This window comes from Macaca fascicularis, chromosome 13 (genome assembly GCF_037993035.2).
Source record: "Macaca fascicularis isolate 582-1 chromosome 13, T2T-MFA8v1.1".
Classification (NCBI taxonomy): Eukaryota; Metazoa; Chordata; class Mammalia; order Primates; family Cercopithecidae; genus Macaca; species Macaca fascicularis.
This window is the reverse complement of record NC_088387.1, coordinates 118,326,780-118,352,164: the sequence shown is the minus strand read 5'-3', so window position 1 is coordinate 118,352,164 and position 25,385 is coordinate 118,326,780. Positions and strand designations below refer to the sequence as shown.

General features: G+C 43.3%; 1 protein-coding gene across 1 annotated transcript in view; it reads left to right on the top strand.

The window, feature by feature from the left end:
- DCDC2C (doublecortin domain containing 2C) overlaps positions 1 to 10,738 on the top strand; it is an 88,089-nt gene extending 77,351 nt beyond the window's left edge. Inside the window, exons 9-10 of the mRNA XM_045369856.2 lie at positions 630 to 698; positions 6,866 to 10,738. Coding sequence (XP_045225791.1) covers positions 630 to 698; positions 6,866 to 7,009 — 213 coding nt within the window. The 3' untranslated portion in view covers positions 7,010 to 10,738. The remainder of the gene's footprint in view (positions 1 to 629; positions 699 to 6,865) is intronic.
- Positions 10,739 to 25,385: the final 14,647 nt, after the last annotated feature.

Here is a 25,385-nt window from a genome sequence, read left to right as displayed (position 1 = left end):
GGGACGCCCCTGGCCGGCTGCAGTGCAGCACGCATACTTGGTTGGCTTGTTATTGCAGCCTCATCAGCCTGTCCTGACAGCTACAGAAATATAAAGGAAGTTTGTCCCAGAGAGTCTTTTCTTTGGCCACAGAACCACATTCTTCTCCCCAAGAGCAGAGAGAGGCTCCAGGACACAGATTAGGACAGATCCTTGTCTTCTGGCAGTGTGCCATGAAAACTAGGAAATAACCCTGGAGAGTGAGAACCCATTGCTGTATGAGGAGTGAGGGCAGGCAGGCTGTGGAGGGCGTCTGCTGACCAGGGAGCAGAGGGCCCTGGGTGGGGTCCTTACGGTGCCCCAAGAATTACAAAAGCACCTGCTGACCAGAGGCCTCTGGAGCACCCACGCCACTCCTTATAAGAAAGAGGTTTCTCCAGCAATTTTACCAAGCAGGTTGACATTTTGGTGGTGGAGCCAAACGCAAAAATGCGGAGTGGATGCCATTCTGTATTTGGAGAAACTGCAGTGACTTCCCCAGCTCTACCCGTAGAAGTGGTCTAGAAGGTCACACTATTTCACGTGCTCTCTGATTTTTTAAAGGAGTTCGACATAAGCAGTTGATAAAATGTGGTGTATTTTCTCCCCAGAGACAAGCTGAGATAGTTAAAGAAGATGAAGAGATACATGAGAACACCCCTGATTTTGAGGGCAACAAGGTGAGTTCATTTTATTTTGTGTTTAATGGCCTGGATCTAAGGCACCTAACACGCTGAACAGAGCTTACGTTTGGTGGTGAAAGGATCCGAGATCATGAGTCGGTTCCAAAGTACAAGCCAGCGTGGAATTGGAAGCGAGTGCATTTCCTAGGCAGCTGTGGACATGATCTCGTTTCCTGTGCCAGACAGTTACATGAGTCATTTTAATTGCATGTACACTTGTCCTAATTACTTTCCACTGTACTTCTAGTCACAGACCTAAAACCTTTTTCCCCAGGAAGTTTCAAGATGTACTTTTAGCAGGGAACGTCCAGGGAGGTGAAGGAAGGCAGCAGGTGTGCAGGTGGCTGTGTGGAGTGGACACCTGGGGCACCGACTGGCGTGGTTCGCAGTGTGGTGTCAGTAGCCAGTCCCTCCGGGGAGCACGAGGGTGAGGGTGTGCAGTGCTCGTGTGCAGATGGCGGTGGAAGCCAGCATGGGATGCTTGGCAGTGTGGATTCTCACTCGCTCTTCTTCCTCTTTGGATGTCCTGGAAACTTCCTCCATGCAGGGAGCGTGTGCCTGTGGTCCTCTATGAGATTATGCAACTTATTGTCCGCATAAAATACGTGGATCAGGAAAACAGAATTTACTTTAAATGCTCCATTTTTAGCTAAGAAGTAGACTTTGAGGACTTTGTTTTCAGAATTCTGTCTCTGGATCTTTATTTTTGTTTCAAGGTAATCTCTTGTTTTTAAGTTTGGCCACAGTCAGGAAGCTGTGTAAATTGATCATCACACAGGAGGCCGTGTAATGAGCTCCCGGATTCATTAAGTCTGAGAGATGCAATCTGAGTCTATCCTCCAGGGCTGTAAACAGGCGGGGACACTCGCCGCCCTGCCAGGAGTCACTTTTTTTTTTTTCTTGCTCTTAAGCTTGCCCTGCAGCTTCCTGGCTGCCACCTCGAAGAAAGGGGAGGAGTGACCCCTAGGAAGCTTGTGCGCGGGTGCTGGAGCCACGCAGGTCACCCCCGGTGCTTGACACAGCTTGGAACAGGTGTTTGTTGGAAAGGATATGGGTCCTTAGGAAGTTAGTTCAGGTTTTTTAGAAAACACCAAAGCAGCTTCTGATCTAAAACAGTCAAAGAGGATACACTTGTAAAACAGCTCATTCTTCCTTCCTTATATTCCTGGATAGTTGTGGAAAGGTATCCTGTCTGTATCTGGATGAGTAGGGAAGACTGTTAGATGAAGAGCAAAGACAGTTTTTTATTTCTTTGGCATCCTCTGTCAAGGATAAGGGTGTGTTCTGAGAGCAGGAATGAGAATGCAGATGTTTGTCTCAGCGCATTAGGCTAAGGGGGCAAACAAGCCACTGGCTTACCTTGCTTACCCTTCAGGAGAGGGTGCTGTTATGCAAATGGCATATTTCAATAGTGATATAACCTAGGCCCTCTGACTGCGGTGAGTTTATGCTCTCTCCTCAATGCCTTGTGCACACTGGTGGTTGAATTTGTCATCTGTGCTTCACTGACTTGTTATGGAAATCTACTCAGGCTGCTGAGGGGATCCATGCATATTAGTGACTTGCTAACAGCCAGTAGCAGATTTAATTTCTTAGAGTGAATCAAAATGTCTTTCTTAATGTAAGCACTATCACTGGAATTCAATGGCAAACCCAAGCACCTAGACCTTAGGTATCTGGGCCAAGGATCTAAGCTGCTGGGGAAAAAGGTGGTAGGGACAGCCAGAACTTGGCTCTTTTGCCCAAGCACTAATGACGGGAGACAGGACAGGGAGGGCTGGGGAGCACACGAAGGCATCCTGAGCTTCACCCTGCACCAGGCACTGTCCAGCCGTTCCCGTATACCTGGGCCCATCTCCACCGCACAGTCGCTCTCTAAGGAAGGCAGAATAAACAAGATTAAAAACAATGAGATGGGGAGTTTAGGTAGCTTGTCGGTGTCACGCAGGAGGTGATGGGGCTTGGATTGGAACCCTGTTTTGAGCGATTTCAAAGGCTGTGTTTTCTTCTTCCAGTGAACCATGTTGGTTATATGTAACTTCCCAGAAGAGGCATTTTCTGTATCAGGCTTCACACTGTGTCCCTCGTAGATACCGCTGCTTGGTTGGCATTACCTGCTGCTTCCAGGGGTGCAGGATGGCTCAAGTGTTTCAGTTCTAACAGCTCTGTCTTTGCTTCTAACATGACTGGAACAAAGCTTTGTTGATGTGAAGTAACCCATGGGGTTGAAGGTAATTGGCCCTAAAATTTGGCCCATGTTTTTGAGGGCTCAAGAAGAGCAAGCATTTTATATGCATTATAATAGCTGTAATAACAATTAAAAAGAAGCAGGACTCAATTAGCCCTTCCTGGCCAATAGGCCACCGTGAGCTAACCCTGCTCTCAATGAACTGTAGTTCACCTGGCATTGCATTTATACGTTCATGTGACAAATTAATCATATGACATTTATTTGATATTGATTATATTAAAATTTTTAGGCATAGGATTGCTGGCTTGACCTCCTCAAAGACCGAGGTTGTGCCCTGTCATCTTACGTGTCATTCAGTGTCTTATATACAGTAGGTGTATAATAAATATCTGTGGATTTGCTTTCAGTTGCCTATGATGAAGTTACTTAAATATGTAATCCTGGAGTAAAATGCTAATTACCTTGCAAAGTTGTAAGAAGACATATTATAAACTTTATTTATAAATATGTATTGTTCAGGCACAGCGGCTCACGCCTGTAATCCTAGCAATTTGGGCGGCTAAGGCAGGAGAATCGCTTGAGGCCAGGAGTTTGAGACCAGCCTGGGAAACATAGTGAGACCCTGTTTCTACAAAAAATTAGCAAAACAAAAAAAGGTAGCCAGATGCAGTGGTGTGCACCTGCAGTCCCAGGTCCTTGGGAGGCCGAGGTGAGAGGATCGCTTGAGCCCAGGAGGTTGAGGCTGCAGTGAGCTACAATTGTGCCACTCCACTCCAGCCTGGGTGACAGAGAGAGACCCTGTCTAGAAAGAAAAATAACTACTACTCCTAGATATAGAAAATATTTCTGATGTTTGATCACAAAGATGTGTTATTTTTGTGGTAAAATACAGATGATTTTTGTGATAACATATAAAAACACGATTTGCCATTTAACCATTTTCAATGTGCAGTTCAGTGGCATTAATCATGTTCTCCGTGTTGCACAGTCACGGCCACTGTCTAGTTGGACACCTTTTCATCTCCTCACACCGACACACTGTGCCAGCTCCCCGTCCTGCGCTAACTCCCTGTTCCATGCTTTGCCTAGCCCCAACGGTGTTGTCATTTGGAGCACTTAAAACAATCCCAGCCTGAAGGAGCTATTCAGATGCAAGTGTTATGATGGGATCCTCTTCGTGCTGCAGCCCAGGGTGCATGTATTTTACAATTATGTATGTCAATAGCATAGAAGTGGGAGCAATCAAAATCAAAAGCAAAAATAGAACTGTGCTTTTGGATGACACTTCCTCATCCTCAGAATACTTTAAACGTGTTAATTATACACACGACAATTCTGACCATACTGGGCACTGTAATAACATTTTTTCATCCTTAAAAATGGAATGTTATTAACATTAGAACACTGGGATTTTCTCCAGTTCTTTCTTTTTTATTTTTTTTGAGATGGAGTCTTGCTCTGTTGCCCAGGCTGGAGTGCAGTGGCGTGATCTCGGCTCACTGCAAGCTCCGCCTCCTGGGTTCACGCTATTCTCCTGCCTCAGCCTCCCGAGTAGCTGGGACTACAGGCGCCCACCACCACGCCTGGCCAATTTTTTTGTATTTTTAGTAGAGATGGGGTTTCATTGTGTTAGCCAGGATGGTCTCGATCTCCTGACCTCATGATCCACCCGCCTTGACTTGGCAAAGTGCTGGGATTACAGGCCTGAGCCACCTCGCCCAGCCTTCTCCAGTTCTTAGTGCTTGATTTGTTTGGACTCATTGGTTCTAAAACATCTTATGTGCAAGCAGCACTTTTTAATTTATGCTGCCTGCGAAGTTGTAAAGCAATGTGTAACGGTTTTGAAAAGGTTCGATCCCTTTCCGAAGCAATATGGAAAGTATGAATGGCAATGCCAAAAAAATATATCCATGGGCCATGTACACAGCGCTCTCTCCAAGGATGACATGAGCTTCCTATCCTTGAGAGTATCTCCGTGTGGTCTGTAGCCAGCTGTGAGGGATGCTTTAGAGAAGGGTTATGCATAGGAGTGGTCGGGCATCATGGCGCTCAGGTTTTTCTCTGATTCCTTGTTATCAACCTTTTTAATAGTATTTAGGTGTTTCCTACTTTTGAAAAAGCTGTCTAAAAATTTCATGGGTAATTTTGTGTATTCAATGAAGAGAGAGAGAGACAGGAAGAGGGAGCAGGAGATTGACTCTGATTTTGGGGTGATGATTTTCTCTTCCTCCAAGAGCATCCTGTGCACGTTCAGGCCTCTCTGGTGCTGTGCCCGATGCCTGCTGCGCCTCTGCCTTTCCAGCTCTCACCCACTTCCAGGGCTTGCTGCAGAGCCAGCCTCGTCCTTACAGCTCTCTGGATCCTTCTTCTCCAGGGAGCATCTCTTCCTCCGCTAACCTCCACTGGTATTTTGTTTGTCCTTTCTACGCCGTCCAAAGCACAATTTGGCTTTAGTTAGAGCTGTTTGTGTACGTCTACTGCCTCTTCTGAGTGATTCACATTTTCTGAAGGAAGAGTCTTGACTTAATTCATTTTGGTGTCATTTTAGTGCCTTTCATATCACCTTGCACACAGGAGACTCTGGAAGATATTAGGTGACCAGTGTGCGGCAGTGGAGGCAGCGTGGGGCATCGCAAGGCCTCTGGCCTGAGGCTGGAGTGTGGCCAAGCAGGAGCTGAGCGTGGCCCCAGTAGAGGGGACTAAAGATGAGGGTGGATATTCAGTGAGTCTCAAAAGGCTATGTCAGAAGAAGTAATTATCTCCAAAGCCTTAGTGTTTATCTACATGAAAATCAAACTTTTCTCTTTGGAAAATTTCATAAAGTCAAAAGCTAAACAAAATAAGGAAGAAAGTATTTGCAATACAAATCAAATGTTCTTGATTTACACAAGTCTCATAAATCATTAACACAAAGCCCAGTAAAAAGAAAGGCAAAGAAGACAAACAGGAAATTCACAAAGAGGAATACAGATTTCCAGAAGACATAAGGAAATATGTCCATATCATTCCTACTTAAACCAATGCAGATAATAAAAATGAGTTTTTTTTGTTGTTAAATCAAATTGACGATGTCCAGTGCTTAATAAATCCAGATTAGGGATTTGTTTTACAATATCCCTCCTGCAGGTAATTGAATACTATATTTTTATATTAATATAGATGCAGAAAAGCAGCAATGCTTCTTATTAGGGTTATGTATGAATCAATGCAGCCTTTGGAAAAGAGTTTTTTCTCTTTCTATTAAAATTAAACCTGTACTTTTCTTCAACCATTATTATCATAGCTAGGAATATCTTCTGCACATTTTTTAAACCATTATTATGATAGGAATATCTTATAAATATATTAATTAACAACTATTAATATTTGTTATATTAACATTCAATAAAGAGAGAGAGGACAGGAAGAGGGAGAGGGAGAAGGACTCTGATTTTGGGGTGATGATTTTCTCTTCCTCCAAGAGCATCCTGTGCACGTTATATTAATATACAAATATTAATATATTACAGTGTATTTATGACTATTAATAGAAACAAATGCAATGCTCATCCACAGGGTTGGTTGATTAGTGTTTTACCAATAGAATGGGATATAATACAGCTGTGAAAATAATTAGATAGACTCATACAGCTGAAGGATGGGAGCTCCAAGATGTTATATTAAGTAAAAAAAATCAAAGTGCAACAGAGGATACAGGTATGACATGCTGCCTTTTGCATAAGAATGATCAAAAAGACGTACATAAAAACAAAGAGTTTAGAATAGGAAACAAAATGGAAGGAAGTAGGAGGAACAGAGCCGCGAGTCGATAGTGAGGATGAGGCTTGAGGCTTTACACCAAGCTCCTGAATGATGTTTATGAGAAAGAATTTGACCTCCCCGAGAAGTTGAGTAGAGGCGGGGGAGATTAAGGATTTGTTTTACAACATCCTTCTTGCAATAGTTGATTCCTATATTTACTTTTTAATACTAGGATAAAGAAGATGCAAGGCTTTGTGAAGACATTGAAAGAAAGGTTTGTATCAACAACAAATACTGTAGTTTTGCGTTTTCTACTCTGAAGACAGACCTAACAGGAGAATCCACGGATCCCCAAATCTTGTCAGGTGCTTTTTAGGAATGTAACTTTTTTGCGTCTGTCATACACCGTAGCTCTGTTTTCCAGAGTTAGAAAACCAGCTTGGAGGAAAAGAAGCAAATCACGGCCTTTCACATAGGTGGATGGATCCTTGGGAAAGGCAAGTAAGAACCAGGAGTGGAAAGTGCTGTAGGGCGGTGCGTGGCTGGCGTCTGAAGGTGCAGCATTTATGACTGCCTGGAAAACCTGGAAAACATGTGTGAATTGTCTGCCAGCTACACCTGTAGTCACTCACTTAGGTTTTCCAGGCAGTCATAAAAGCTGCACCTTCAGACGCCAGCCATGAAGCTAAGGATGAATGCGCTTGCCTGGCGAGCACAAGGGAGTGGGGGACTCACAGCCCTGGGGAAAGCGGATGTGTAACTGGGCCGGGGACCCCACCTGGCAGCGGAAGGTGCTTCCCTCTAGAAGCGCTGCTCTCCCAGCAGGACTGAGTTCTCATCCTAAGTTGGTAGATGACTAAGTGATGATAGTGGTTTTTGTCTGAGTGTGTCAAGTTTCATTTATTTAGTCTTTAGTTTTCCTAGACTCCTCAGCACTCCGCAAAGGACGTGAGCCCTGAGTGATGACACTTGGGGAGGTCAACCTAACCGAAGCCAGCGTCTGCACACCTTGGGGACTTGAATCGGCTCCGCCTGGCTTTGGCTGCTGCAGTACCTGCCAGATGTGTGGCTTCGGGAACACTCCTTAAAACCTGATTGCCTCAGTTTCCTCCTCTATTCAAAGTTTATCTGTCCACTTGTTTATAACAAAATCAACCTCCAGGAGAGAATATGTGTAAAGTCTGCTTAGCGTTACTACTTTTATTCTTATTATTAGCAATAGCTGACTTGCAAAATATTCCTGACCATATTATGGGGGAGGGGAACACGTGTGAGTTGTGTCCTGCCCATGCACGGAGCCTGTGGTATGGGTGTGTCCCCATCGTGCAGTGAGACTCTCCTGCAGATGTGTCCCCCAGTGCACGGAGCCTTTCATGTGGGTGTGTCCTGCCCGGGCATGGAGCCTTTGGTGTGGGTGTGTCCTGCCCGGGCACGGAGCCTTTGGTGTGGGTGTGTCCTGCCCGGGCACGGAGCCTCTCGTGTGGGTGTGTCCTACCCAGGCACGGAGCCTTTGGTGTGGGTGTGTCCCCCCATTCACAGAGTCTCTCGTGTAGGTGTGTCCCGCCCGAGCCCGGAGCCTCTGGTATGGGTGTGTCCTGCCCATGCAGGGAGCCTCTGGTGCGGGTGTGTTCCGCCCATGTATGGAGCCTCTGTGTGGATGTACAGGCAGCCTTGTGGCTGGAAGACCACTAAATTCCTGTAATAGCTTTCCCACTAACTTGCTAGGTGTCCTTTGTTAAGTAACTTGATTGATTCAATCAACAATCATTTTACATGTTTATAGGTTTGCTTACTTTACTTTTCAAGAATCAATGAGACAATGGTTTGGAAAGTTCCTGAAAAGTATAGCATATCTATGTTGAAAATGTGTTTATATTATTTGTATTTGAGCTAGATAATGAAAGTTTTTGTTCCTCAGCTTGACATTAGACACTTGGTTTTCCCCACTCTTAACTCCCGTGTTAAAATCAGTGTAATCCATTCTGTTATGTGGCGTTCCATCCTCTGGAACTCGCTACAGCCAACCTAACCGCACATGATTGGGAATCAATAATGTGTGTTCATGGCGATGTCCCTGTAAGCATAAATCATATCTGTTTTGAATGCCAAGTAATTCTTTGGAGCATTTATCACTTGTTTGGCATACATGTTACTCTTTTAAAGGGAATATTTTACCAAACACAATGGAATGAAAAGAATGCGAATCTGGCCGCATGCAAACTGTGCGCAGATAGTTTCATTTCTCCGACCCTTGGTTTCCTTATCTGTGAAACAGATAATTTCCAACTTGCGAAGTGAGTGTAAAGATTAGAAGTATTTAAAAGTGCCTTACTCAGTGGTCTGGGGTTAAATGCTATCTACTGTTGTTGTTATTATTCTGTAATTTAATCATGACTCCAATGGAGGTCTAAAGTCTTTGAAAGTAGGAATGAGATTTTACTCATATTTGCACTTTTCTCAGCATCAGGCATGCGCAATGCCTTACAGTAGACTACATATATATATATATATATATATATGGAATCTCTCTCTGTCACCCAGGCTGGAGTGCAGTGGCACTATCTCGGCTCACTGCAAGCTCCGCCTCCCGGGTTCAAGCGATTCTCCTGCCTCAGCCTCCAAAGTAGCTGGGACTACAGGTGCCCACCACTACGCTGGCTAATTTTTAGTATTTTTAGTAGAGACGGGGTTTCACCGTGTTAGCCAGGATGGTCTCGATCTCCTGAGCTCATGATCTGCCCGCCTCGGCCTCCCAAAGTGCTGGGATTACAGGCATGAGCCACCGTGCCCAGCCTATTAATTATATTTTTAAATGAAATTTTCTCCTCTGATACCTCACACTAGTTTAAAACTTAATACTTTGTTAAACTGTAAACAATTTATGTTGGTTGTAGACTTATTAGAAAATGCAGATAAGGAAAAAATTAGAAAGTGAAAACCCTGAATTCCTCTGCTCAGAGTCTGTTCTCACTTTTGTGCATGTTCTTCAGGACTGTTTTCCATTTTAAGTTTCCTTTTTGTGTAGAGTATTAAGAAGGTCAGAACTTGTCAAATAATAGAAAATTCTATTTTAAGAAATACTATGAATCAGTATTGAGGATATTTTCAACATTTTAGGCTTTTTTCTCAGTCTACATCAGAATGTTGATTTTATTTATTTGAAATCGATTTAAATGTTTTTGAGCAGAGCTGCCATCACTTTAAAAACAGCAACAACAAAGCAACAGGCATCATGGACTTATGAGGAATTTTCCCAGAGCTGTGTTGCAAGTGTGGCTTCCTGGATGTCATCTGCTCTGAGTATTTGATCTCAAATCAGAATTTAAAAAGGAAATTTCAGTTTTTCTTCAGCAACAAATGTTCAATTTGATTTCTCATTGGCTATTTTTTTTGACACTAATGAGAAATAGATTTAAGAGAAGAAAAGTAAACAGACTGAATATTTTATCCACTAATAGATTTTAAAATGTAAACTACAATTTTAAATCATGAATCTAGGTGTTGAACTATTCTACTTCCATCCTGTATTGGGCACATAGTAACTTTCTGAAATATGACAGCAACAAAGAGCATTCAGAATACACCGGGTGTGCAGTTTGCTGTTTTCATTTTGTGTTTTTGCATCATAGATTGTAATATGAACATCTCGGTCACTTCCGACGGCCAAGCAGCACGACAGTATGCTGTAGTGACAAGTTCCAGGTGCAACGTGTATGAGAAGATAATTGTGACCTTTTTTTTCCCAAAGGCTTCAAAAATCAAGTATAATTTTGATCAACAATAAATGTGCTATTAGTTAAAAAAAAGTACCTAAGATTTTTAGTATTTATAGTCATCGATTTGTGAAATGGTCTATCACCTTTTAAAGGAGTACTTTGTAAGTTTCATGACAGTGTTATGCATGATCATATCAAAGCAAAGTCCTTTTAAATGCATATTGGAGGCAACATTCAAAGCCTGTTAACATCCTTTGTTAAATGTTTTTCTTCCTTTCTTCTGTTTCCCTTCCTTCCTTCTTTTCCTCTCTTCCTTCCCTCCCTTCCTCCCTCCCTGCCTTCCTCCCTGCCTTCCTCCCTTCCTCCCCCCAACCCTCTTCTCTCTCTCTTTCTTTTTCTGAGACAGGGTCTTCCTCTGTCACCTGCAAGCTCTGCTTCCCACGTTCAAAAGATCTCATGCTTCAGCTAACTGAGTAGCTGGGATTACAGGCATGGTACGCGTGCCACCACACACAGCTAACTTTTTTTTTTTTTTCGTAGTTTTAGTAGAGAGGGTTTCACCATGTTGGCCAGGTTGATCTCGAACTCCTGACCTCAAGTGATCCACCCACCTCGGCCTCCCAAAGTGCTGGGATTACAGACATGAGCCACTCTGCCTGGCCAAATTGTTTTCAATGTGATAGAAAAATAGTGGGTTTTGTCTGCCCTTGAAACATTTATATTTTAGCCTATTGGAGAAACAAGAGTGAAAAACTGCCAAGCACCACACAAAACTCCATGTGGAATCCAGAGACCCTTTTCCTGCCCTGATTTCCAGACTTCCTTTGAACTGAGGACTGGCTCCTATGCTTCTCTTGAAGAAATGGCTTACAGTAAATAGTACCAATTCTCATCATTGCTCAACTTTATACTGTATTTATTTATATTTATGACTTGATCCTTCATTCTTTTTCTAATGCCATGCCTCTAATTGTTCTGTGAGTCACCTCTTTCAAGAAGCAATTACCCATTCTGGTCATCTCTTAATGCTCTCAGCCTTCAGGAAGCGTGCTATTATATATAATCATGTCATTTCCAAATACTTTGCCTTTTTCCAATTATCCCCCAAGTGATTTTGTGTTTGCATTCAAGTTTTCAACAACTCTCCATTGGATGGTTAATTCTTTTCCTATTAAATGCTCATTTCTTTATGTATGGAGCACATCCTCTGCTTATATGTCTCCTCCCTCCCTGTCCAGGGGTACTCACTGCTCAAAATTTCTTAACTAACTAAGCCTGGGCCTTATAGGATTAAAGAAAGAGAGATTTGATCCTCTTGTAGCTTTTAGGCTTTGATATTTCATGTTGTTGAAAAGTAGGAAATTTTTGACTTTGGGTGGAGTCAGAATGACAAGAACATAAGAAAATAGAACACAGTGGGTAACTTTAGAACAGTAGTTATAGAACAGGAGTTATCTATGATCGATTAATGCTATGTGCTGCTGTGTGCTTGTTTTCCTACAACAAAAAGAGAATCATGTCTATTTTGCTTTTTAATCTTCTTGTCTTTATGACTGCACCCCAAATCATAGTGTGCTTAGAAATTCATTGAGGATTGAAATCCACCAGACTGACGAAGGGTCTTGAAGGAGACAGGTCTTCCCAAGGAGTCTCCTCGTGCTTCGGGTGCTCTGCGGAAGCTGAGAAACTGTGCGCCTTCTGCCAGTGTTTACCCAGAATGCCCCAGATGAGATCAGGTGAAAAAAGTGAGTAGTTGATGTGCTATTAGCTATTAGACAAGTGATAAAATAGTGCGGCCTCTTTAAATGATCAAAGTAGTGGTTTATATTGATTGACATAAACAATATTTAAATGATTTAACATGCTTAAGACATGCTAAGCTCAGAACATCAGCCGTTTTCCATCGCCTGCAGCTACTGATGAAAACACCGTTTCAGCGTCTTACCGAAGTGATGTGCATCCACAAATCCCTAACAGGCACCTCCTTTCCTTGTGTGCTTTCTCAGTCCACCAGCGGAGGGTTTTCATTTAATTAACATTGCCAGAAATGCCAATAAAATCAGGATCCAGCCTTGTCTCTGACTCAGGATTTTTGTGACAAAATGAAAATGGCATTGATTCATTAATTGATTTTTAAAATTCATTGCCTGCCCAGTATCTTTACTGTTTTTTCTCTTTATTATGTTGATACCACTCCATCACCACAGCTAAGTCTTTTATTGCTTCTTTAAGAGACAAGGTCAATAGTGATCAACATTGGAGTCTCAAAAATGAAGTGTAAGGTCATCAGTAATACTCAGTGGGGTTGTGGTGAAATATTAAGCAATGAAACTTTTAGAAAATTATGTGGTTCTAGGCCGGGCGCGGTGGCTCACGCCCATAATCCCAGCACTTTGGGAGGCCCAGGCGAGTGGATCACGAGGTAAGGAGATCGAGACCATCCTGGCTAACACTGTGAAACTCCGTCTCTACTAAAAATATAAAAAAAAATTAGACAGGCGTGGTGATGGGTGCCTGTAGTTCCAGCTACTCAGGAGGCTGAGGCAGGAGAATGGCATGAACCCAGGAGGCGGAGCTTGCAGTGAGCCGAGATCGCACCACTGCACTCCAGCCTGGGTGACAGAGCGAGACTCCATCTCAAAAAAAAAAAAAAAAAAAAATTATGTCGTTCTAGAAGTAGAAAACTTGGATCCCTCTATCCCTCTCTACATAGGAGATTCATTTGGACTCAAATAATAGAAGAAAGATTTTCACTTAAAAACAGAAAAGATGCTCTGGGCAATGCTCTTCATTAGTAAAACACAAGGTATTGCATTGGCGTTTTGTAAGGGACAGTCATGGATGAACCAGTCTGCCTTTTCATATGGTGGGCTCCATGGAAACACTTTCGTTGTATTCATGACAATTTTAGAAATCACAACTTGGGTCCTGAAGAAAGAAATGAAATGGTTCCAGTCTAGCCTGGAGAGGCAGCAAGCAAACAAAGACCAGCGGATGCAGGTCAGTTTTCGCCACCTTGCCTTCCATCTCGGAAGCTTCCCTACTTTCTTCCTGGTTGCTCGGCTGAGGACTCAAATTCTCATCCTCTTTCCCTCTCCCCAGTGGGCTTGGATTTGCTTCCCAGCTCTCCTGGGGGCCTCTCCAGCACTGTGGTGTTTGCAGTGGCCTGGGCGTCATGCCAAGGCTGGGCCAGCGCCCTTCCTCCCCTCCCACTGGCAGAATGTCTTCCCCTCCAAGCTGCCCTCTGGACAGACTGCGGGATCCAGGCAGTGCTCTCATGACACACCGCCTCAGGGCATTCTCTGCCCCTCTGATATGTTCTAACTTGTTTTTGACCTTGACAGTGAAAAGGAAAGGAGATGAGATGAAGTGGGTGTTCAGGAAGCACCCAATTCCTCATAGCCTTTGTTTGGTCATTCATTTATTAGTTCATTTTTTAAAAAATTCACCAGTTATCCACAATATTATCTGTTAAAGAAAATTGTTTTTAAGCAGATAGACAAAATTCTTACTTTGGGACATCTGCTATGACCTAGACAAAGAACAGCGATGGGATTTTGCTGTGAGCAAACTCTTAATTAAAAGTGTCAGTGTAGGTATCTCCCATGGGGTGAGAGGACATTAAAGTAGTTCCTAGAACTTGATGCCTGCCTTGTAATGCCTAAGCAGCAGGAATAGGCCCTGAAGAAAACAGAAACAGTCCCTGCTAGTTCAGCTGGATGGTCTCCTCTGAGCTGTGCATCCAGTCCCTGGCGTCTGGAGCTTCAGATTCCATTTCTTTTCTCCACGAGTGGCCCCTTGTCCCACTTCTGTTGGCCTCAGGTTGGTGGGTGTTTATTAAAATATGGCCATATAATGCACAAGCTATTGTAGTCACAAAAAGAAAGCATGTTATTGTATTTACTTGGTTTTCCCCATGAGTTACAGAGATGCTATCTGTAACTTTTAAAATATATGAATTATTTCAAATTATAATTGTACATATAGTCAATTTATGATGTTTCTGCAAGGTACCAAACAAGCTGGAGTTTAGGTTATGGTAACTTAGACATGGTTGTAAATACAAATTTTGGACACAAAAAGTAACATTTCAAATTTTCATTTCTGGGAAGGCTTAAAGAGAAATCCTTATTGGCTGCCTACACCACACTCTGTGAAGGTACTTTTAGGGGAATTTATTACTTGGTCACCCTAAATTGACAGCCATATTTTGGAGAAAAATGTGTCTTCTCCGATGAGTAATTTAAGGAAAGAAAATCAAACGTGAAGAGGAAAGGGGCTTGAAAGTCCACAGGCACTTTGAATTGACAAATGAGATTGTTCAGGGGCCTTTTTTCTTCATATCTTCAGGGAACCTGGCAGCTTTTCCCCAAGAGAAAGCCAGTGTGAGAAGCAGCTGGGATTTGTGATTCTGAACTGAGATTCACTGTTCAGATTGCGTGGAGATTCCATCCATAAGGCCATATAATTTCCGTTCATGGCAAGGCATTTGTTTCTTGTTTGTTCATCTTCAGGATTTGTCTTCATTGATCTTTGAAGGAGGGGCATCCATGGCGTTGCAAAAAAGAGTTCCATAAATACAAACTCACATTTTCTGCTTGTAAATAGAATAAGCAGAAAAAGACAGGCCTTAAAAAAAGTTGTAGAATACCCAAACACAAATTTACACCTTGACTTACACTTAAGAATACATTTCACAAATTGGTAAATATTGTAGGCACAGATTGCATGTGAACTTAACAAGCCGTCTGCATAGTTGGGATGGGCGAAAATGCTCCTAAACGTCCTTCGGTGCCGCCTTCTGCACCTGAAGCCTGTGCAGCGTTCTTGCCACATGACCTTGTCACTGCTGTCCAAATATGTGTCACATACTCCGTGCACCTGCAGCTGACAAATGCGCCTGTGCCAGAGGGGCTGGCTCCCGTCCCGCCGTCCGTCAGCAGAACGGACTGAGTCTGTGGGATCTTACAATTCTGAGCCAGAAACACCACTGGAAATTCTTCCTCTCCAGTGCTTTTGTATGAGTGGAGGGGAAATGGAAGCATCTCTTTGCTAATATCAATACTATAATTTAAAAATATTCAGTCATTTCTCTCTTACAATAGAAATGCTTTAAATGAATTCCAAATAGCAGGCATCCAGTGCCTATCAGGCATGCCACACTCTGTGCCGAGTTCAGACACAGTGAGACGCAGCAAGGTGTAGACCAGGTCACTGCATCTAGACTGCTGCTCTCCTCAGAGACAAGAGGCTGTGCAGAAAGGTGGTGGATGTGGGGGTAGAGGCCAGGTCATGGGCAAGGGGGCTTGAAGCATATTTTTAATGTAATCTTTCTATTTTTGCTTGTGATATATAAAAATCTCATGTAAACATATACTTGAAAAAGAGAGGAATATTTTCATAGACTTTGTTGATAATTGTGGATATTATTTGGTACCACACCAAAACTTGACAAGTGATAGTTTCTTAAAGGTTAGTTACAATGTGGAATCAGAACCCATATCAATGAACTTTTTATTCCCTGTTACATTAAAATCTATTATTATAGTCTGTACTTTGAATGCATTTTTACCCATGTAGTATTTTGCAACATGATGCTTTGGTCATTTGGAAAATATTGGTTCATTGAGTTATGCAAATGTTCAATGAGTTATGCAAATGTATGACACATTTAATTATACAATATTAAAAAAATCACATGCATTAATATTTTCATCAACATCTTTAGAAAAGACTTTTAGTATTGGGACACTGTCAAACACACATGCATGTTTTGAAAATTTGAAGTTTTTTGAATGCTCAAATTTGATTGCTCAACCCAAATACTCTCAGTTGCTTTTGTAAACATAACAGCCTCATTCTGAGAAAATGCCTGCCAACCACCCAAGAATTAGTAACTATAGTTTGTAGGTTACTTGTTATTTCAAGTGAAGTAGTTCCATGAAACAAGTGTCTAGTTCAGCTTGCAATGTGCACAATCACATAAGTGCTTTTTCTTGAGATAATTGTTGGCTTCAATGCATACCAGAAGTGCTTCATGAGTTCTTCTCATTTCCTTACACGGGATATTACAAAGGTCATGTGCTCAAGGTCAGTGTTGAATAACATTCATAATTTTCATTCCTTCATGAAGGACATTTGAGGTGACATTGGCATTTTCTTTTTTTTTTTTTTTTTTTTTTTTTTTTTTTTTTTTTTGAGACAGAGTCGCTCTGCCGCCCAGGCTGGAGTGCAGTGGCCGGATCTCAGCTCACTGCAAGCTCCGCCTCCTGGGTTCACGCCATTCTCCTGCCTCAGCCTCCCGAGTAGCTGGGACTACAGGCGCCCGCCACCGCGCCCGGCTAGTTTTCTGTATTTTTTAGTAGAGACGGGGTTTCACCGTGTTAGCCAGGATGGTCTCGATCTCCTGACCTCGTGATCCGCCCGTCTCGGCCTCCCAAAGTGCTGGGATTACAGGCTTGAGCCACCGCGCCCGGCCATACATTGGCATTTTCTCAAACGCTGCAAGTGTGTTGAAGTGAGTGATTTGGTGGCAGTGAGTACGGCTGGGAGCAGGGGCTTTGATTAGTCCTTAGGCGCCCATAGCTTTACCTGCCATTGTTTTTGTAGCATCAATGCAAATGCCACACAGGGAAAGAGGCAAATGACTCTTAGTACTATCATGAGCATAGTTTCGACCTCACTGATCCCTGGAAGGTTCTACAGAACCCCAGGAATGCATGACCACCTTTTGGGAAGTTGTGCATGAGATGAGGATAGTGGTGATAGCATTTACGTTCACAGAACAAAAACAGTTCACTTTCAGCAACGGTCTTGCATCCCAATAGGACTCATTGAAGGAGGAGTTCCTCAAGCTCCTGCTGATATCCTAGAGTACCAGGTTGTGGACAGAGGTATTGCAGAGCAGGGCGAGAGCAGGTCTGTGCTGCTCCTTGGCTGTGTGACCTAAGTACATAACCTGTCCCAGGCCATGGCTTTCTCAATCTTCTGCAAGGGTGACAGCACCCTGAAGGGCTACTGGGAGGGGTGCATAAGATGAATCCGTGGTGAGTGCCGGGCACAAAGGAGAACTCAGTCATCATTAACTGTTGTCATTGTTTGAGAAATGACAAGAGAAAATATTAGAAGTCGAACACAGTTCTTAATGTTTATGAATCAGAAATTAAGAAGAAAAACATCTCTAAAACTGTGACACAACAGTAGAAAAATGACAGCTGTATTTATATGTTTAGGACAAAAGGGATCAAATCCCTGTGGAAAGCTGTGTCCACTTAGCCTCAGAGTCTTGGCCTGGGTGCCTCCTGGCCCGGAGCCCAGCACACAGCCGGAGCTTGCGGGCTCCCTGTTAACTGCTCCTTGGCTTCTGCAGTGGGAGCTCATGACTCCTCTGAGGCGGAGCTGCCTCCCTTTCCCTGCAGTGTGCGTGCTGACCCAGCTCTGCTCAGTGCGTCTCCTTTTCTCATCACGGTTCTCCAGATATCCGTGCCTCCCTCAGGACTCCCGGGCGCCCAGCCCTGGGCTGACGGGACACTACTGGGTGTAGCCCACTTTGAGGTCCAGCTGTCCTTGTCAACCCTTCCTGGAAGGGGAGGCAGGAACTCTTGGGCTTCAGCTGAGCTTTTCCTACCTCAGTGTCCCCCCAACGTCATGTTCCTAAGTTCTTGATGGAAATGCTATGTGAGATCAACTCAGAAGAACTCCCCAGGAAAGATGTCATTTGTTTTTCCTGTGTGGAGATGAAGTGAGTGTGGTTTGTCCTTCATGGAAAGTCATGTTTAGTCCTCAAGCCCTTGATGCTGTTCAAGACACTTCGGTTGCATAGTTTGAATGCGATGATGTAGCCTGGATCTTAATCTGTGTGTTCTAGGATGGCCCTTTCCCACTCTTTCCAAATAAACTGCTGCCATGCCATCCCTTTCATCTCTCTTTAACCAATCCCAGTGTTGCTAGAAGTAAATAAAGGTTGTCCTTCAATGCCTGCTGGCAGTTTTTCTGAACTCTGGGGTGAAAGTCAGATACTGCACCTTTAAATGCAAACAGCGTAGGTTGGACTGTTTCAGCCTTGGAAGGACGTTGACATGGCCTCTTGCTGAGCGTTCCAGGTGTGGTTAACCTTTAAGTTAGATGGCTTCTTTGAGCCCCAGAGGTAAACAAGTTCCCCTTTGTTTTGCCCATTTAGGTTGCCATAGCAGAATACCATAGAGTTGGAGGCTTATAAACCACAGAAATGTATTCCCTCCAGTTTGGGAGGCTGGGAAGTCCGGGGTCAGGGTGCTGGGGCTCTGTCTGGGGAGGGCTTGTTTCCTGGCTAATAGATGATGGCTTCTTCCTGTGTCCTTATGTGGTGGAAGGGGCAAACCGGCTCTCTGGAGTCTCTTCTAGAAGGGACTGAGCCCCCCTCCATGATCTGATCACCTTCCAAAGGTCCAGCCTCCTAATATCATCACTTGAGGGGTTAAGATTTCAACACATACATTTTGGGGGAGCACGGACTGTTAGACCCTTCTTTCCTAAATGACCCATCTCCATTTTCCTCTCAAATGTCTTCGTTCCTCAACTCTCAAGGGTCCCTGGGCCTGTGTCTATGCTGCCTTGTTAGTGTCATGAGTCTTCCCTTCTCTCTTGGGACTTTGGTTCTACTCACCGGAAAGCAGAGGTGTCATCCACTTTGAAAAGCTGTTCCTGGCCTTTCCAGCATATGTACCTACCACCTTGTACCCCCGCCTATATTCATGTATTGACCTAAAGTAGTTACTGTCATTTGTTTTGTGACTAGTTCCATGTGAAGATTTCTTTCAGTTGCTTTTCCATGCCAATAATTGATATATAATAATTTTACTTTCTTCCTATTTTCTCATCAGCCCCTTGAGATGTGGCTCTACTCCCGATATCTCGTGTTGCCTTTCTTTCTCATAACCTTTCACCTTTAATGGTTGAATTCAGTGATGATTTCATTACTTACTCTATCCTTGTAACCTCTGGGTTTTTTTATTTGTTTGTTTTTGTACACTGCTTGTCCATCTGTTGGACTCAAACTCCTCCATTCCTCAGCGTGACAGACCCTTGTTCACATCTCAGTGCTGGCTTCTCCATCTTGGCTCCAGTCCTAAGCACAGACCTCACGTCCTGTCTTCGTGGGTTCTCCTCACAGCTTCACTTTGTAGGTGGGTTTACCCTGAAGACTCTGAACATAATCTCAGTTGTCTTGTCTGTCCCACTTCTGTTTCCAAATGCTATTTCAGTCCGTCTTCATTGAAACCTCTGCTGCCTTTGATTTTTGCAGAGCTTCTACAGCATGCAGTCTGACCTTAGGACTTTATGTGCCTCTGCATTTCCATTTCAAGATGCTGCTTCATCTCAAGTCCAGTGTGCTAAGCCAGCAGACACCATCGTCCTCTTCTCCATAAATCACTTCCTTGTTTTCTCAGCTGCTCAAGCCCTGGAGGCCTGAGCCTGATATTCAGTGCCTCCCATCACTGCACACCTGTTTCCAGCCAGCCATTCCGCAGGTTCCTCCTTCCAGTGCACCACATCCTCCCTCTCCCTTCTCATGGCCTCAGCACTGGCTGGTGCAGGTCAGCCCCGGCTTCACGCTCTTCTGACTCCATGTACCCTTGCATGCAGGTGACTCTTCCATGATTGCCTCTTTAATTGTGTCACTGCTCTGTTTGAAACCTTTATTGTCCCCACCTAAGTCTGATCTCTTCTGTGAAACTATCCAGACCACTCCAAACTTTGGTAGCTTCTGAAATCCTGAAAAACTTAGTCTGTATTAACATAATTGGAGGTATGTGTTTAAAATTTATTCATTATTCCCTCAGTGTGGCTGCAAGTTCTCTGAGTGCAGAGACCACACCTTGTATTTCCCTGGTAGCCGGTGATGCTGACCTGCAGAGCCCTGGTCATAGGGTAGGTGCTCAAAAGGTAATTGGTGATTGGCTGATAGTTGACATTTGCAGGAAATTTAAAACGAGGATCTGGATCTCTTTAGTTTTCAGCCTCTACAGTGGAAATTTTCCTCTATTTTTAGAAAAGAGGTCTATTTTCCTTTGTTCTTCCTTTGTGCCTAATGTGTTGAAGAACTATCTTCTATTCCACCTCATGCCTTGCCCATTATTTCATTTCCTGCTTTTAATTTCCTGGTTTCTGATTCTGAAGAGCTCCACTTTAAAGATGCCAGTCAATTCATAAAGGAAGGACCTAGTAGTCCTCCTTCTCAAATGTTTTTTAGAAACATTTTCTTGTCATGTTTATGCTTGATTTTTCTAGTTATTACATTATCATCAATATTTACTGAAATCTTATCATCTTACCAATAAATAATTTTGATAATCAAAAGTGCTTACTTTGATTTAAAAAGATCTCATTTCCTTTATACTATAGAAAAGGAAATGAATTCTCTGTTGAATGCATACATGATGTATAAGGAAGAGTGATTAGTTGTTATAACAGACATGGCCTTCACATAATTTCAGAGTACTTCCACCTGTGCTGCGCTAGTAACAAAGGAAGTCTTTACAGTGAACATTTTACTGTGACCAGCTCTTACCCCCATTCTGGCCTCCTAAACCGTGGTAATGCAGATTGAGAAAAAGTGCACCTTCTATTGAATTATTGGTGACATTTCCTTTCTAGAGCTATTTTGTCAAGACTAGATTTTTTACTTATACCTTAGAAATATAAACTAAAGTAGGAGATGAATGTGAACATTGATGTATGTGGAATTACCTTCTGTTTTTCCTTTATTGATAACCTGGATAACTGGAAATCAAGAAAATTGCCAGATATCCTCACCTAAGTGAAATGTTGCCTTCCCTCAGCCACAAGAATCATGTGCAGGGCCAATGACAACTGACACCTTTTACACGCTCTGTGCAGTCTCTAGAAGGCAGTGTGGTCAAGAGAAAGTGGAAGTTTCAGACAGGTAATTCAGAAACAGCATGAACGGTCCAGGTAATGTAGGGCGAACCACGGAGAGAGGTGCTATTCGAATCCAGCAGCTGCTCCCAGCTGGCACCCGGGAAAACCTGCCAGGTTGATGAGTCCGACCCCTCGTGGTGGAGAAAGGCTCAGAGTGTAATTGACAATGGATAGGATTGACAGTCGATAGGAGGAAACACCCAGCAACTTCATTCTCTCATCGCCATACTGAGTCGTGTGACAGAGGTGGATGTTTCTGGAGAATCTATTTCTTCAGTGGTAAATGAAGCAAAGTCAAAAGAAGGGCTTTATTAGTGCTGCCTCGCATCCGCTGCAGTGACCCTTGAAAAAACAGCAACAAATAATGTGTCACCTTGTGCCTGTATTTCCAGTCTAGTGCTTCTGTGAAATGTTTCGGAGAGTATTTTGTGACATTTTAAAAGAAGTAATTAGGTTTTTGCAAATACGTTTTTAGTGTTTAATTTTAGAGGTGGTGATTAGGACTTACAAATTGTTTACCACATGCTTCGGATGATGCTGCATGCCAAATTGAATGGTTTTAGTGAGAACAGCGCGATAAAATGCAAATGCGACAATGCCTCCCTTGCCTCATTTTTAAGCAACGATGTTTTGCAAAAGTGAAATTTTCATGTATCTGATGTCCCTGTGATTAATCTACAGTTACTTCATTTTTAGTTTTTGAGACAGGGTCTTGCTCTGTCAACCAGGCTGGAGTGCGGGTTGTACTGCACCCTCAGACTCCCCGGTAGCTGGTACTACCAGCCTGTGACACCATGCCTGGCAAATTTGTTGTTGTTATTGTTTTTTTTTTGTAGGGATTAGGTCTTGCCGCGTTGCCCAGGCTGGTCTTGAACTCCTGGGCTCAAGTGATCCTCCTGCCTTGGCCTCCCAAAGTGCTGAGTTTACAAGTGCGAGCCACCATGCCTGACCTTCAGTTCATTTGTAAAGCCCTGTTCCCTGATGAATCGGTCATGATTTTGCACTTCTTGACTCCCTTTGCTGCACTGTTTGATGCTTTCAAGGACGGCTGGCATCTGGGGTTTTGTCGTGTTCTAAATGGCTCCAGCCTGTTGTGCTTTCTGCAGTGTTTCGGTCTCTCTTCTCCCTGGAATCCCCACAGTTGCTATTGGTGTGCTTCTAGCAGCTTCCCTCACCCCTTTCTGACACGTGACATCTGTTCTGCAGCAGGGAGGGAAACAGCGAAGCTTGCCTGTGTTGTGTGAGTGCCCACATTGTATGAGTGCCTACAATGTGTAAGTAGAGACCCATCTCTTGAAATCCTCATTGACAAAGTGCATGAGCTTCAACACGTGGGCTTGTGATGTATCTTTGAGTTTCTTTTCTTTTCCTTTTTTTTTTTTTGAGACGGAGTCTCTCACTGTCACCCAGGCTGGAGTGCAGTGGCGTGATCTCGGCTCACTGCAACCTCCACTTCCTGGGTTCAAGTGACTCTCCTGCCTCAGCGTCCTGAGTAGCTGGGATTACAGGCACGCACCACCATGCCTAGCTAGTTTTTGTTTTGTATTTTTAGTAGAGACAGGGTTTCACCATATTGGTCAGGCTGGTCTCGAACTCCTGACCTTGTGATCCGCCCACCTCGGCCTCCCAAAGTGCTGGGATTACAGACGTGAGCCACCGCGCCCGGCCCATCTTTGAGTTTCTTTGTTGCTTGTGGCTGCTTTCTGGGCAGGTGATGCCTCCAGACATTGTGGTTTTCAGCTGGGTGAGGTGTTGCTACAGAGTGCTTGGTGAATTCCTGTACTGTGTTCTGGAGATGACTGGAGTTGGGTGGGTCTTGTATAGGCTCTGCTTGCCCCAGCCAGCACCTCGGTTGTCCAGCTCCAGAGTGTATTATCTTGGGACTTTTTTTCTTCAGAAAGCTATTTTTTTTTTTTTTTTGTAACAGCATGAGGATATAATTTACATCTGCTTGAACTTGAGGGGTTTTGGCAAATGTATGCAAATGTGTAATTGTGGTTAAGGAGAGCCAGGATCTTCCCTATCAGATTGGGCATCTCAGCCTTTCTGCACTTTCTCGTTTCCAAAATTTCCCCCTCACCGTTCTAGATGCTCAGCTGCTTACACAGTCATCTGCCGCCTTGAGCAGAAGGACTGTGGTTTTTGGCAGCTGCAGCAGGAGTGGGTGAGGTGTGCCCAGGCAGAGGGCTGGAGGCGCATAGCTCTCTGTAGAGTCTGTAAACAGTCGACTCCTCCTGTGTTGCTGTCTTCTGCTGGGAGTTTTCAAGGGCCTTCATAGGTGCTTTCAATACATGTAATAATTTTATTCCGTTTTATGATTCTCATATGCAGGAGAGTCATCCAGCCCACCACTTCATGCCACCCTTTCCTTCTTGGGCCATTTTATCTTCTTTTTAAAAATTGAGCTATACTTTATACACAGTAGAACTCATCCATCTCGGTGTCCAGTTCCAGGAGTTTTGGGAACACACAGTCATATAACTACCAGCATAGTCAAGGTATGGAACAGCCACCACCCCCAAATTCTCTTGGGCCCCTCTGTGGTCACCTGTGTATTCCCACGCCACCCCCATGCCCTGGCAGCCATTGGTCTGTTTTCTGTCCCCTGGTTTTACCCTTTCCACAATGTCATATGGCTGGAATTATGGAGCATACGCGCCTCTGTCACTTACTGTGGTTCACGGGGGGTTCACCCATCTGTGTGCACAACAGCTCATTCCTGTCAACCGCCGAGTAGTGTTCCATATTACGGTTGTACCAGGACTAGTTTATTCCTTCCCTGTTGAAGGACACTTGAGTCCAATTTTTGAATATTTAAAAAGAGCTGCTCTTCACCGATGTAAAGACTGTGTAATACCTAAGAGCGGGATCGCTGGGTCATGCAGTGAATGCAGTTTTCACTGTGTAAGAAGCTGGCAAACTTTTGCTAGGCAGCTGTATGTACAGTTTTGCACCTGTGCAGTGACTGGAAGTGAATAGAAGTTTCAGGTGATCTGCAGCCTCACCAGCAGTTTTCATTGGCAATTAAAATAACATTTTTATTTAGTAATTTGTCTTGGAGTTGCATTTCATTTGTGATTTTACTTTGTATTTCCTTAGTGACTAATAACATTGCTCATCTTTTCATATGCTTATTTGCCATTCATATATCATCTTTGGGGACCTGTTTGTTCAAATCTGTTGCCTCTGTTTTTATAATTGGATGGAACATGTCCATTTTATTGAGTTTTGAGAGTTCTGTTTGAAAATTCTTTTTTATTTTTATTTTTTTTGAGATTGGGTTTTGCTTTGTTACCAAGCCTGGACTGCAGTGGTGTGATCTCGGCTCACTGCAACCTCTGCCTCCCAGGTTCAAGCAATTCTCCTCCCTCAGCCTCCTGAGTAGCTGGGATTATAGGGGCACACCACCACACCCAGTTAATTTTTGTATTTTTAGTAGAGATGGGGTTTCACCACGTTGGCCAGGATGGTCTCGATCTCCTGACCTTGTGATCCGCCTGCCTCGGCCTCTCAAAGGAAAATTATTTGTCAGATGTTTTGCAAATGTTTTTTGCCAGTATGTGGCTTGTCTTCCCGTTCTCTTAACATTGTATTTGGAGAACAGAAGCTTTTAATTTTGAAGTCCAATTTCTCAATCTTTTCTCTCATGGATTCTGCCTTTCGTGTCCTTTCTAAAATTTCAATGCCTAACCCACAGTCTCAAAGATTTTCTACTGTTTTATTTTGGAAGTTTGGTTTTATGTTTTACATTTATGTCCAGGACCCATTTTGAGTTAATTTTTATATGTAGTGCAGTGTAGGAATGAGGATTTTAAAAAAATTTTGCATATGAATTTCTGATTGTCCTTGTACCTTTTGTTGAAAAGAACTACACTTTCTGCTTGAAAGTTACTTGCATTTTTTATAATCAGCTAACCATATATGTGTTGGTTTGTTTCTGGACTCTCTGTTTATCCCATTGATCTGTGTGTTTTTCCTTTCACCAATATGAAGCTTTCTTGATTACTGCAGTTTTGAAATCAGTTATGTGAAACCTCCAATTGTATTCTTCCTTTTCAACATTGTTTTGAGCTATTTCAGATCTTTTGCTTTTACAAATAAATCAATATTAGACGT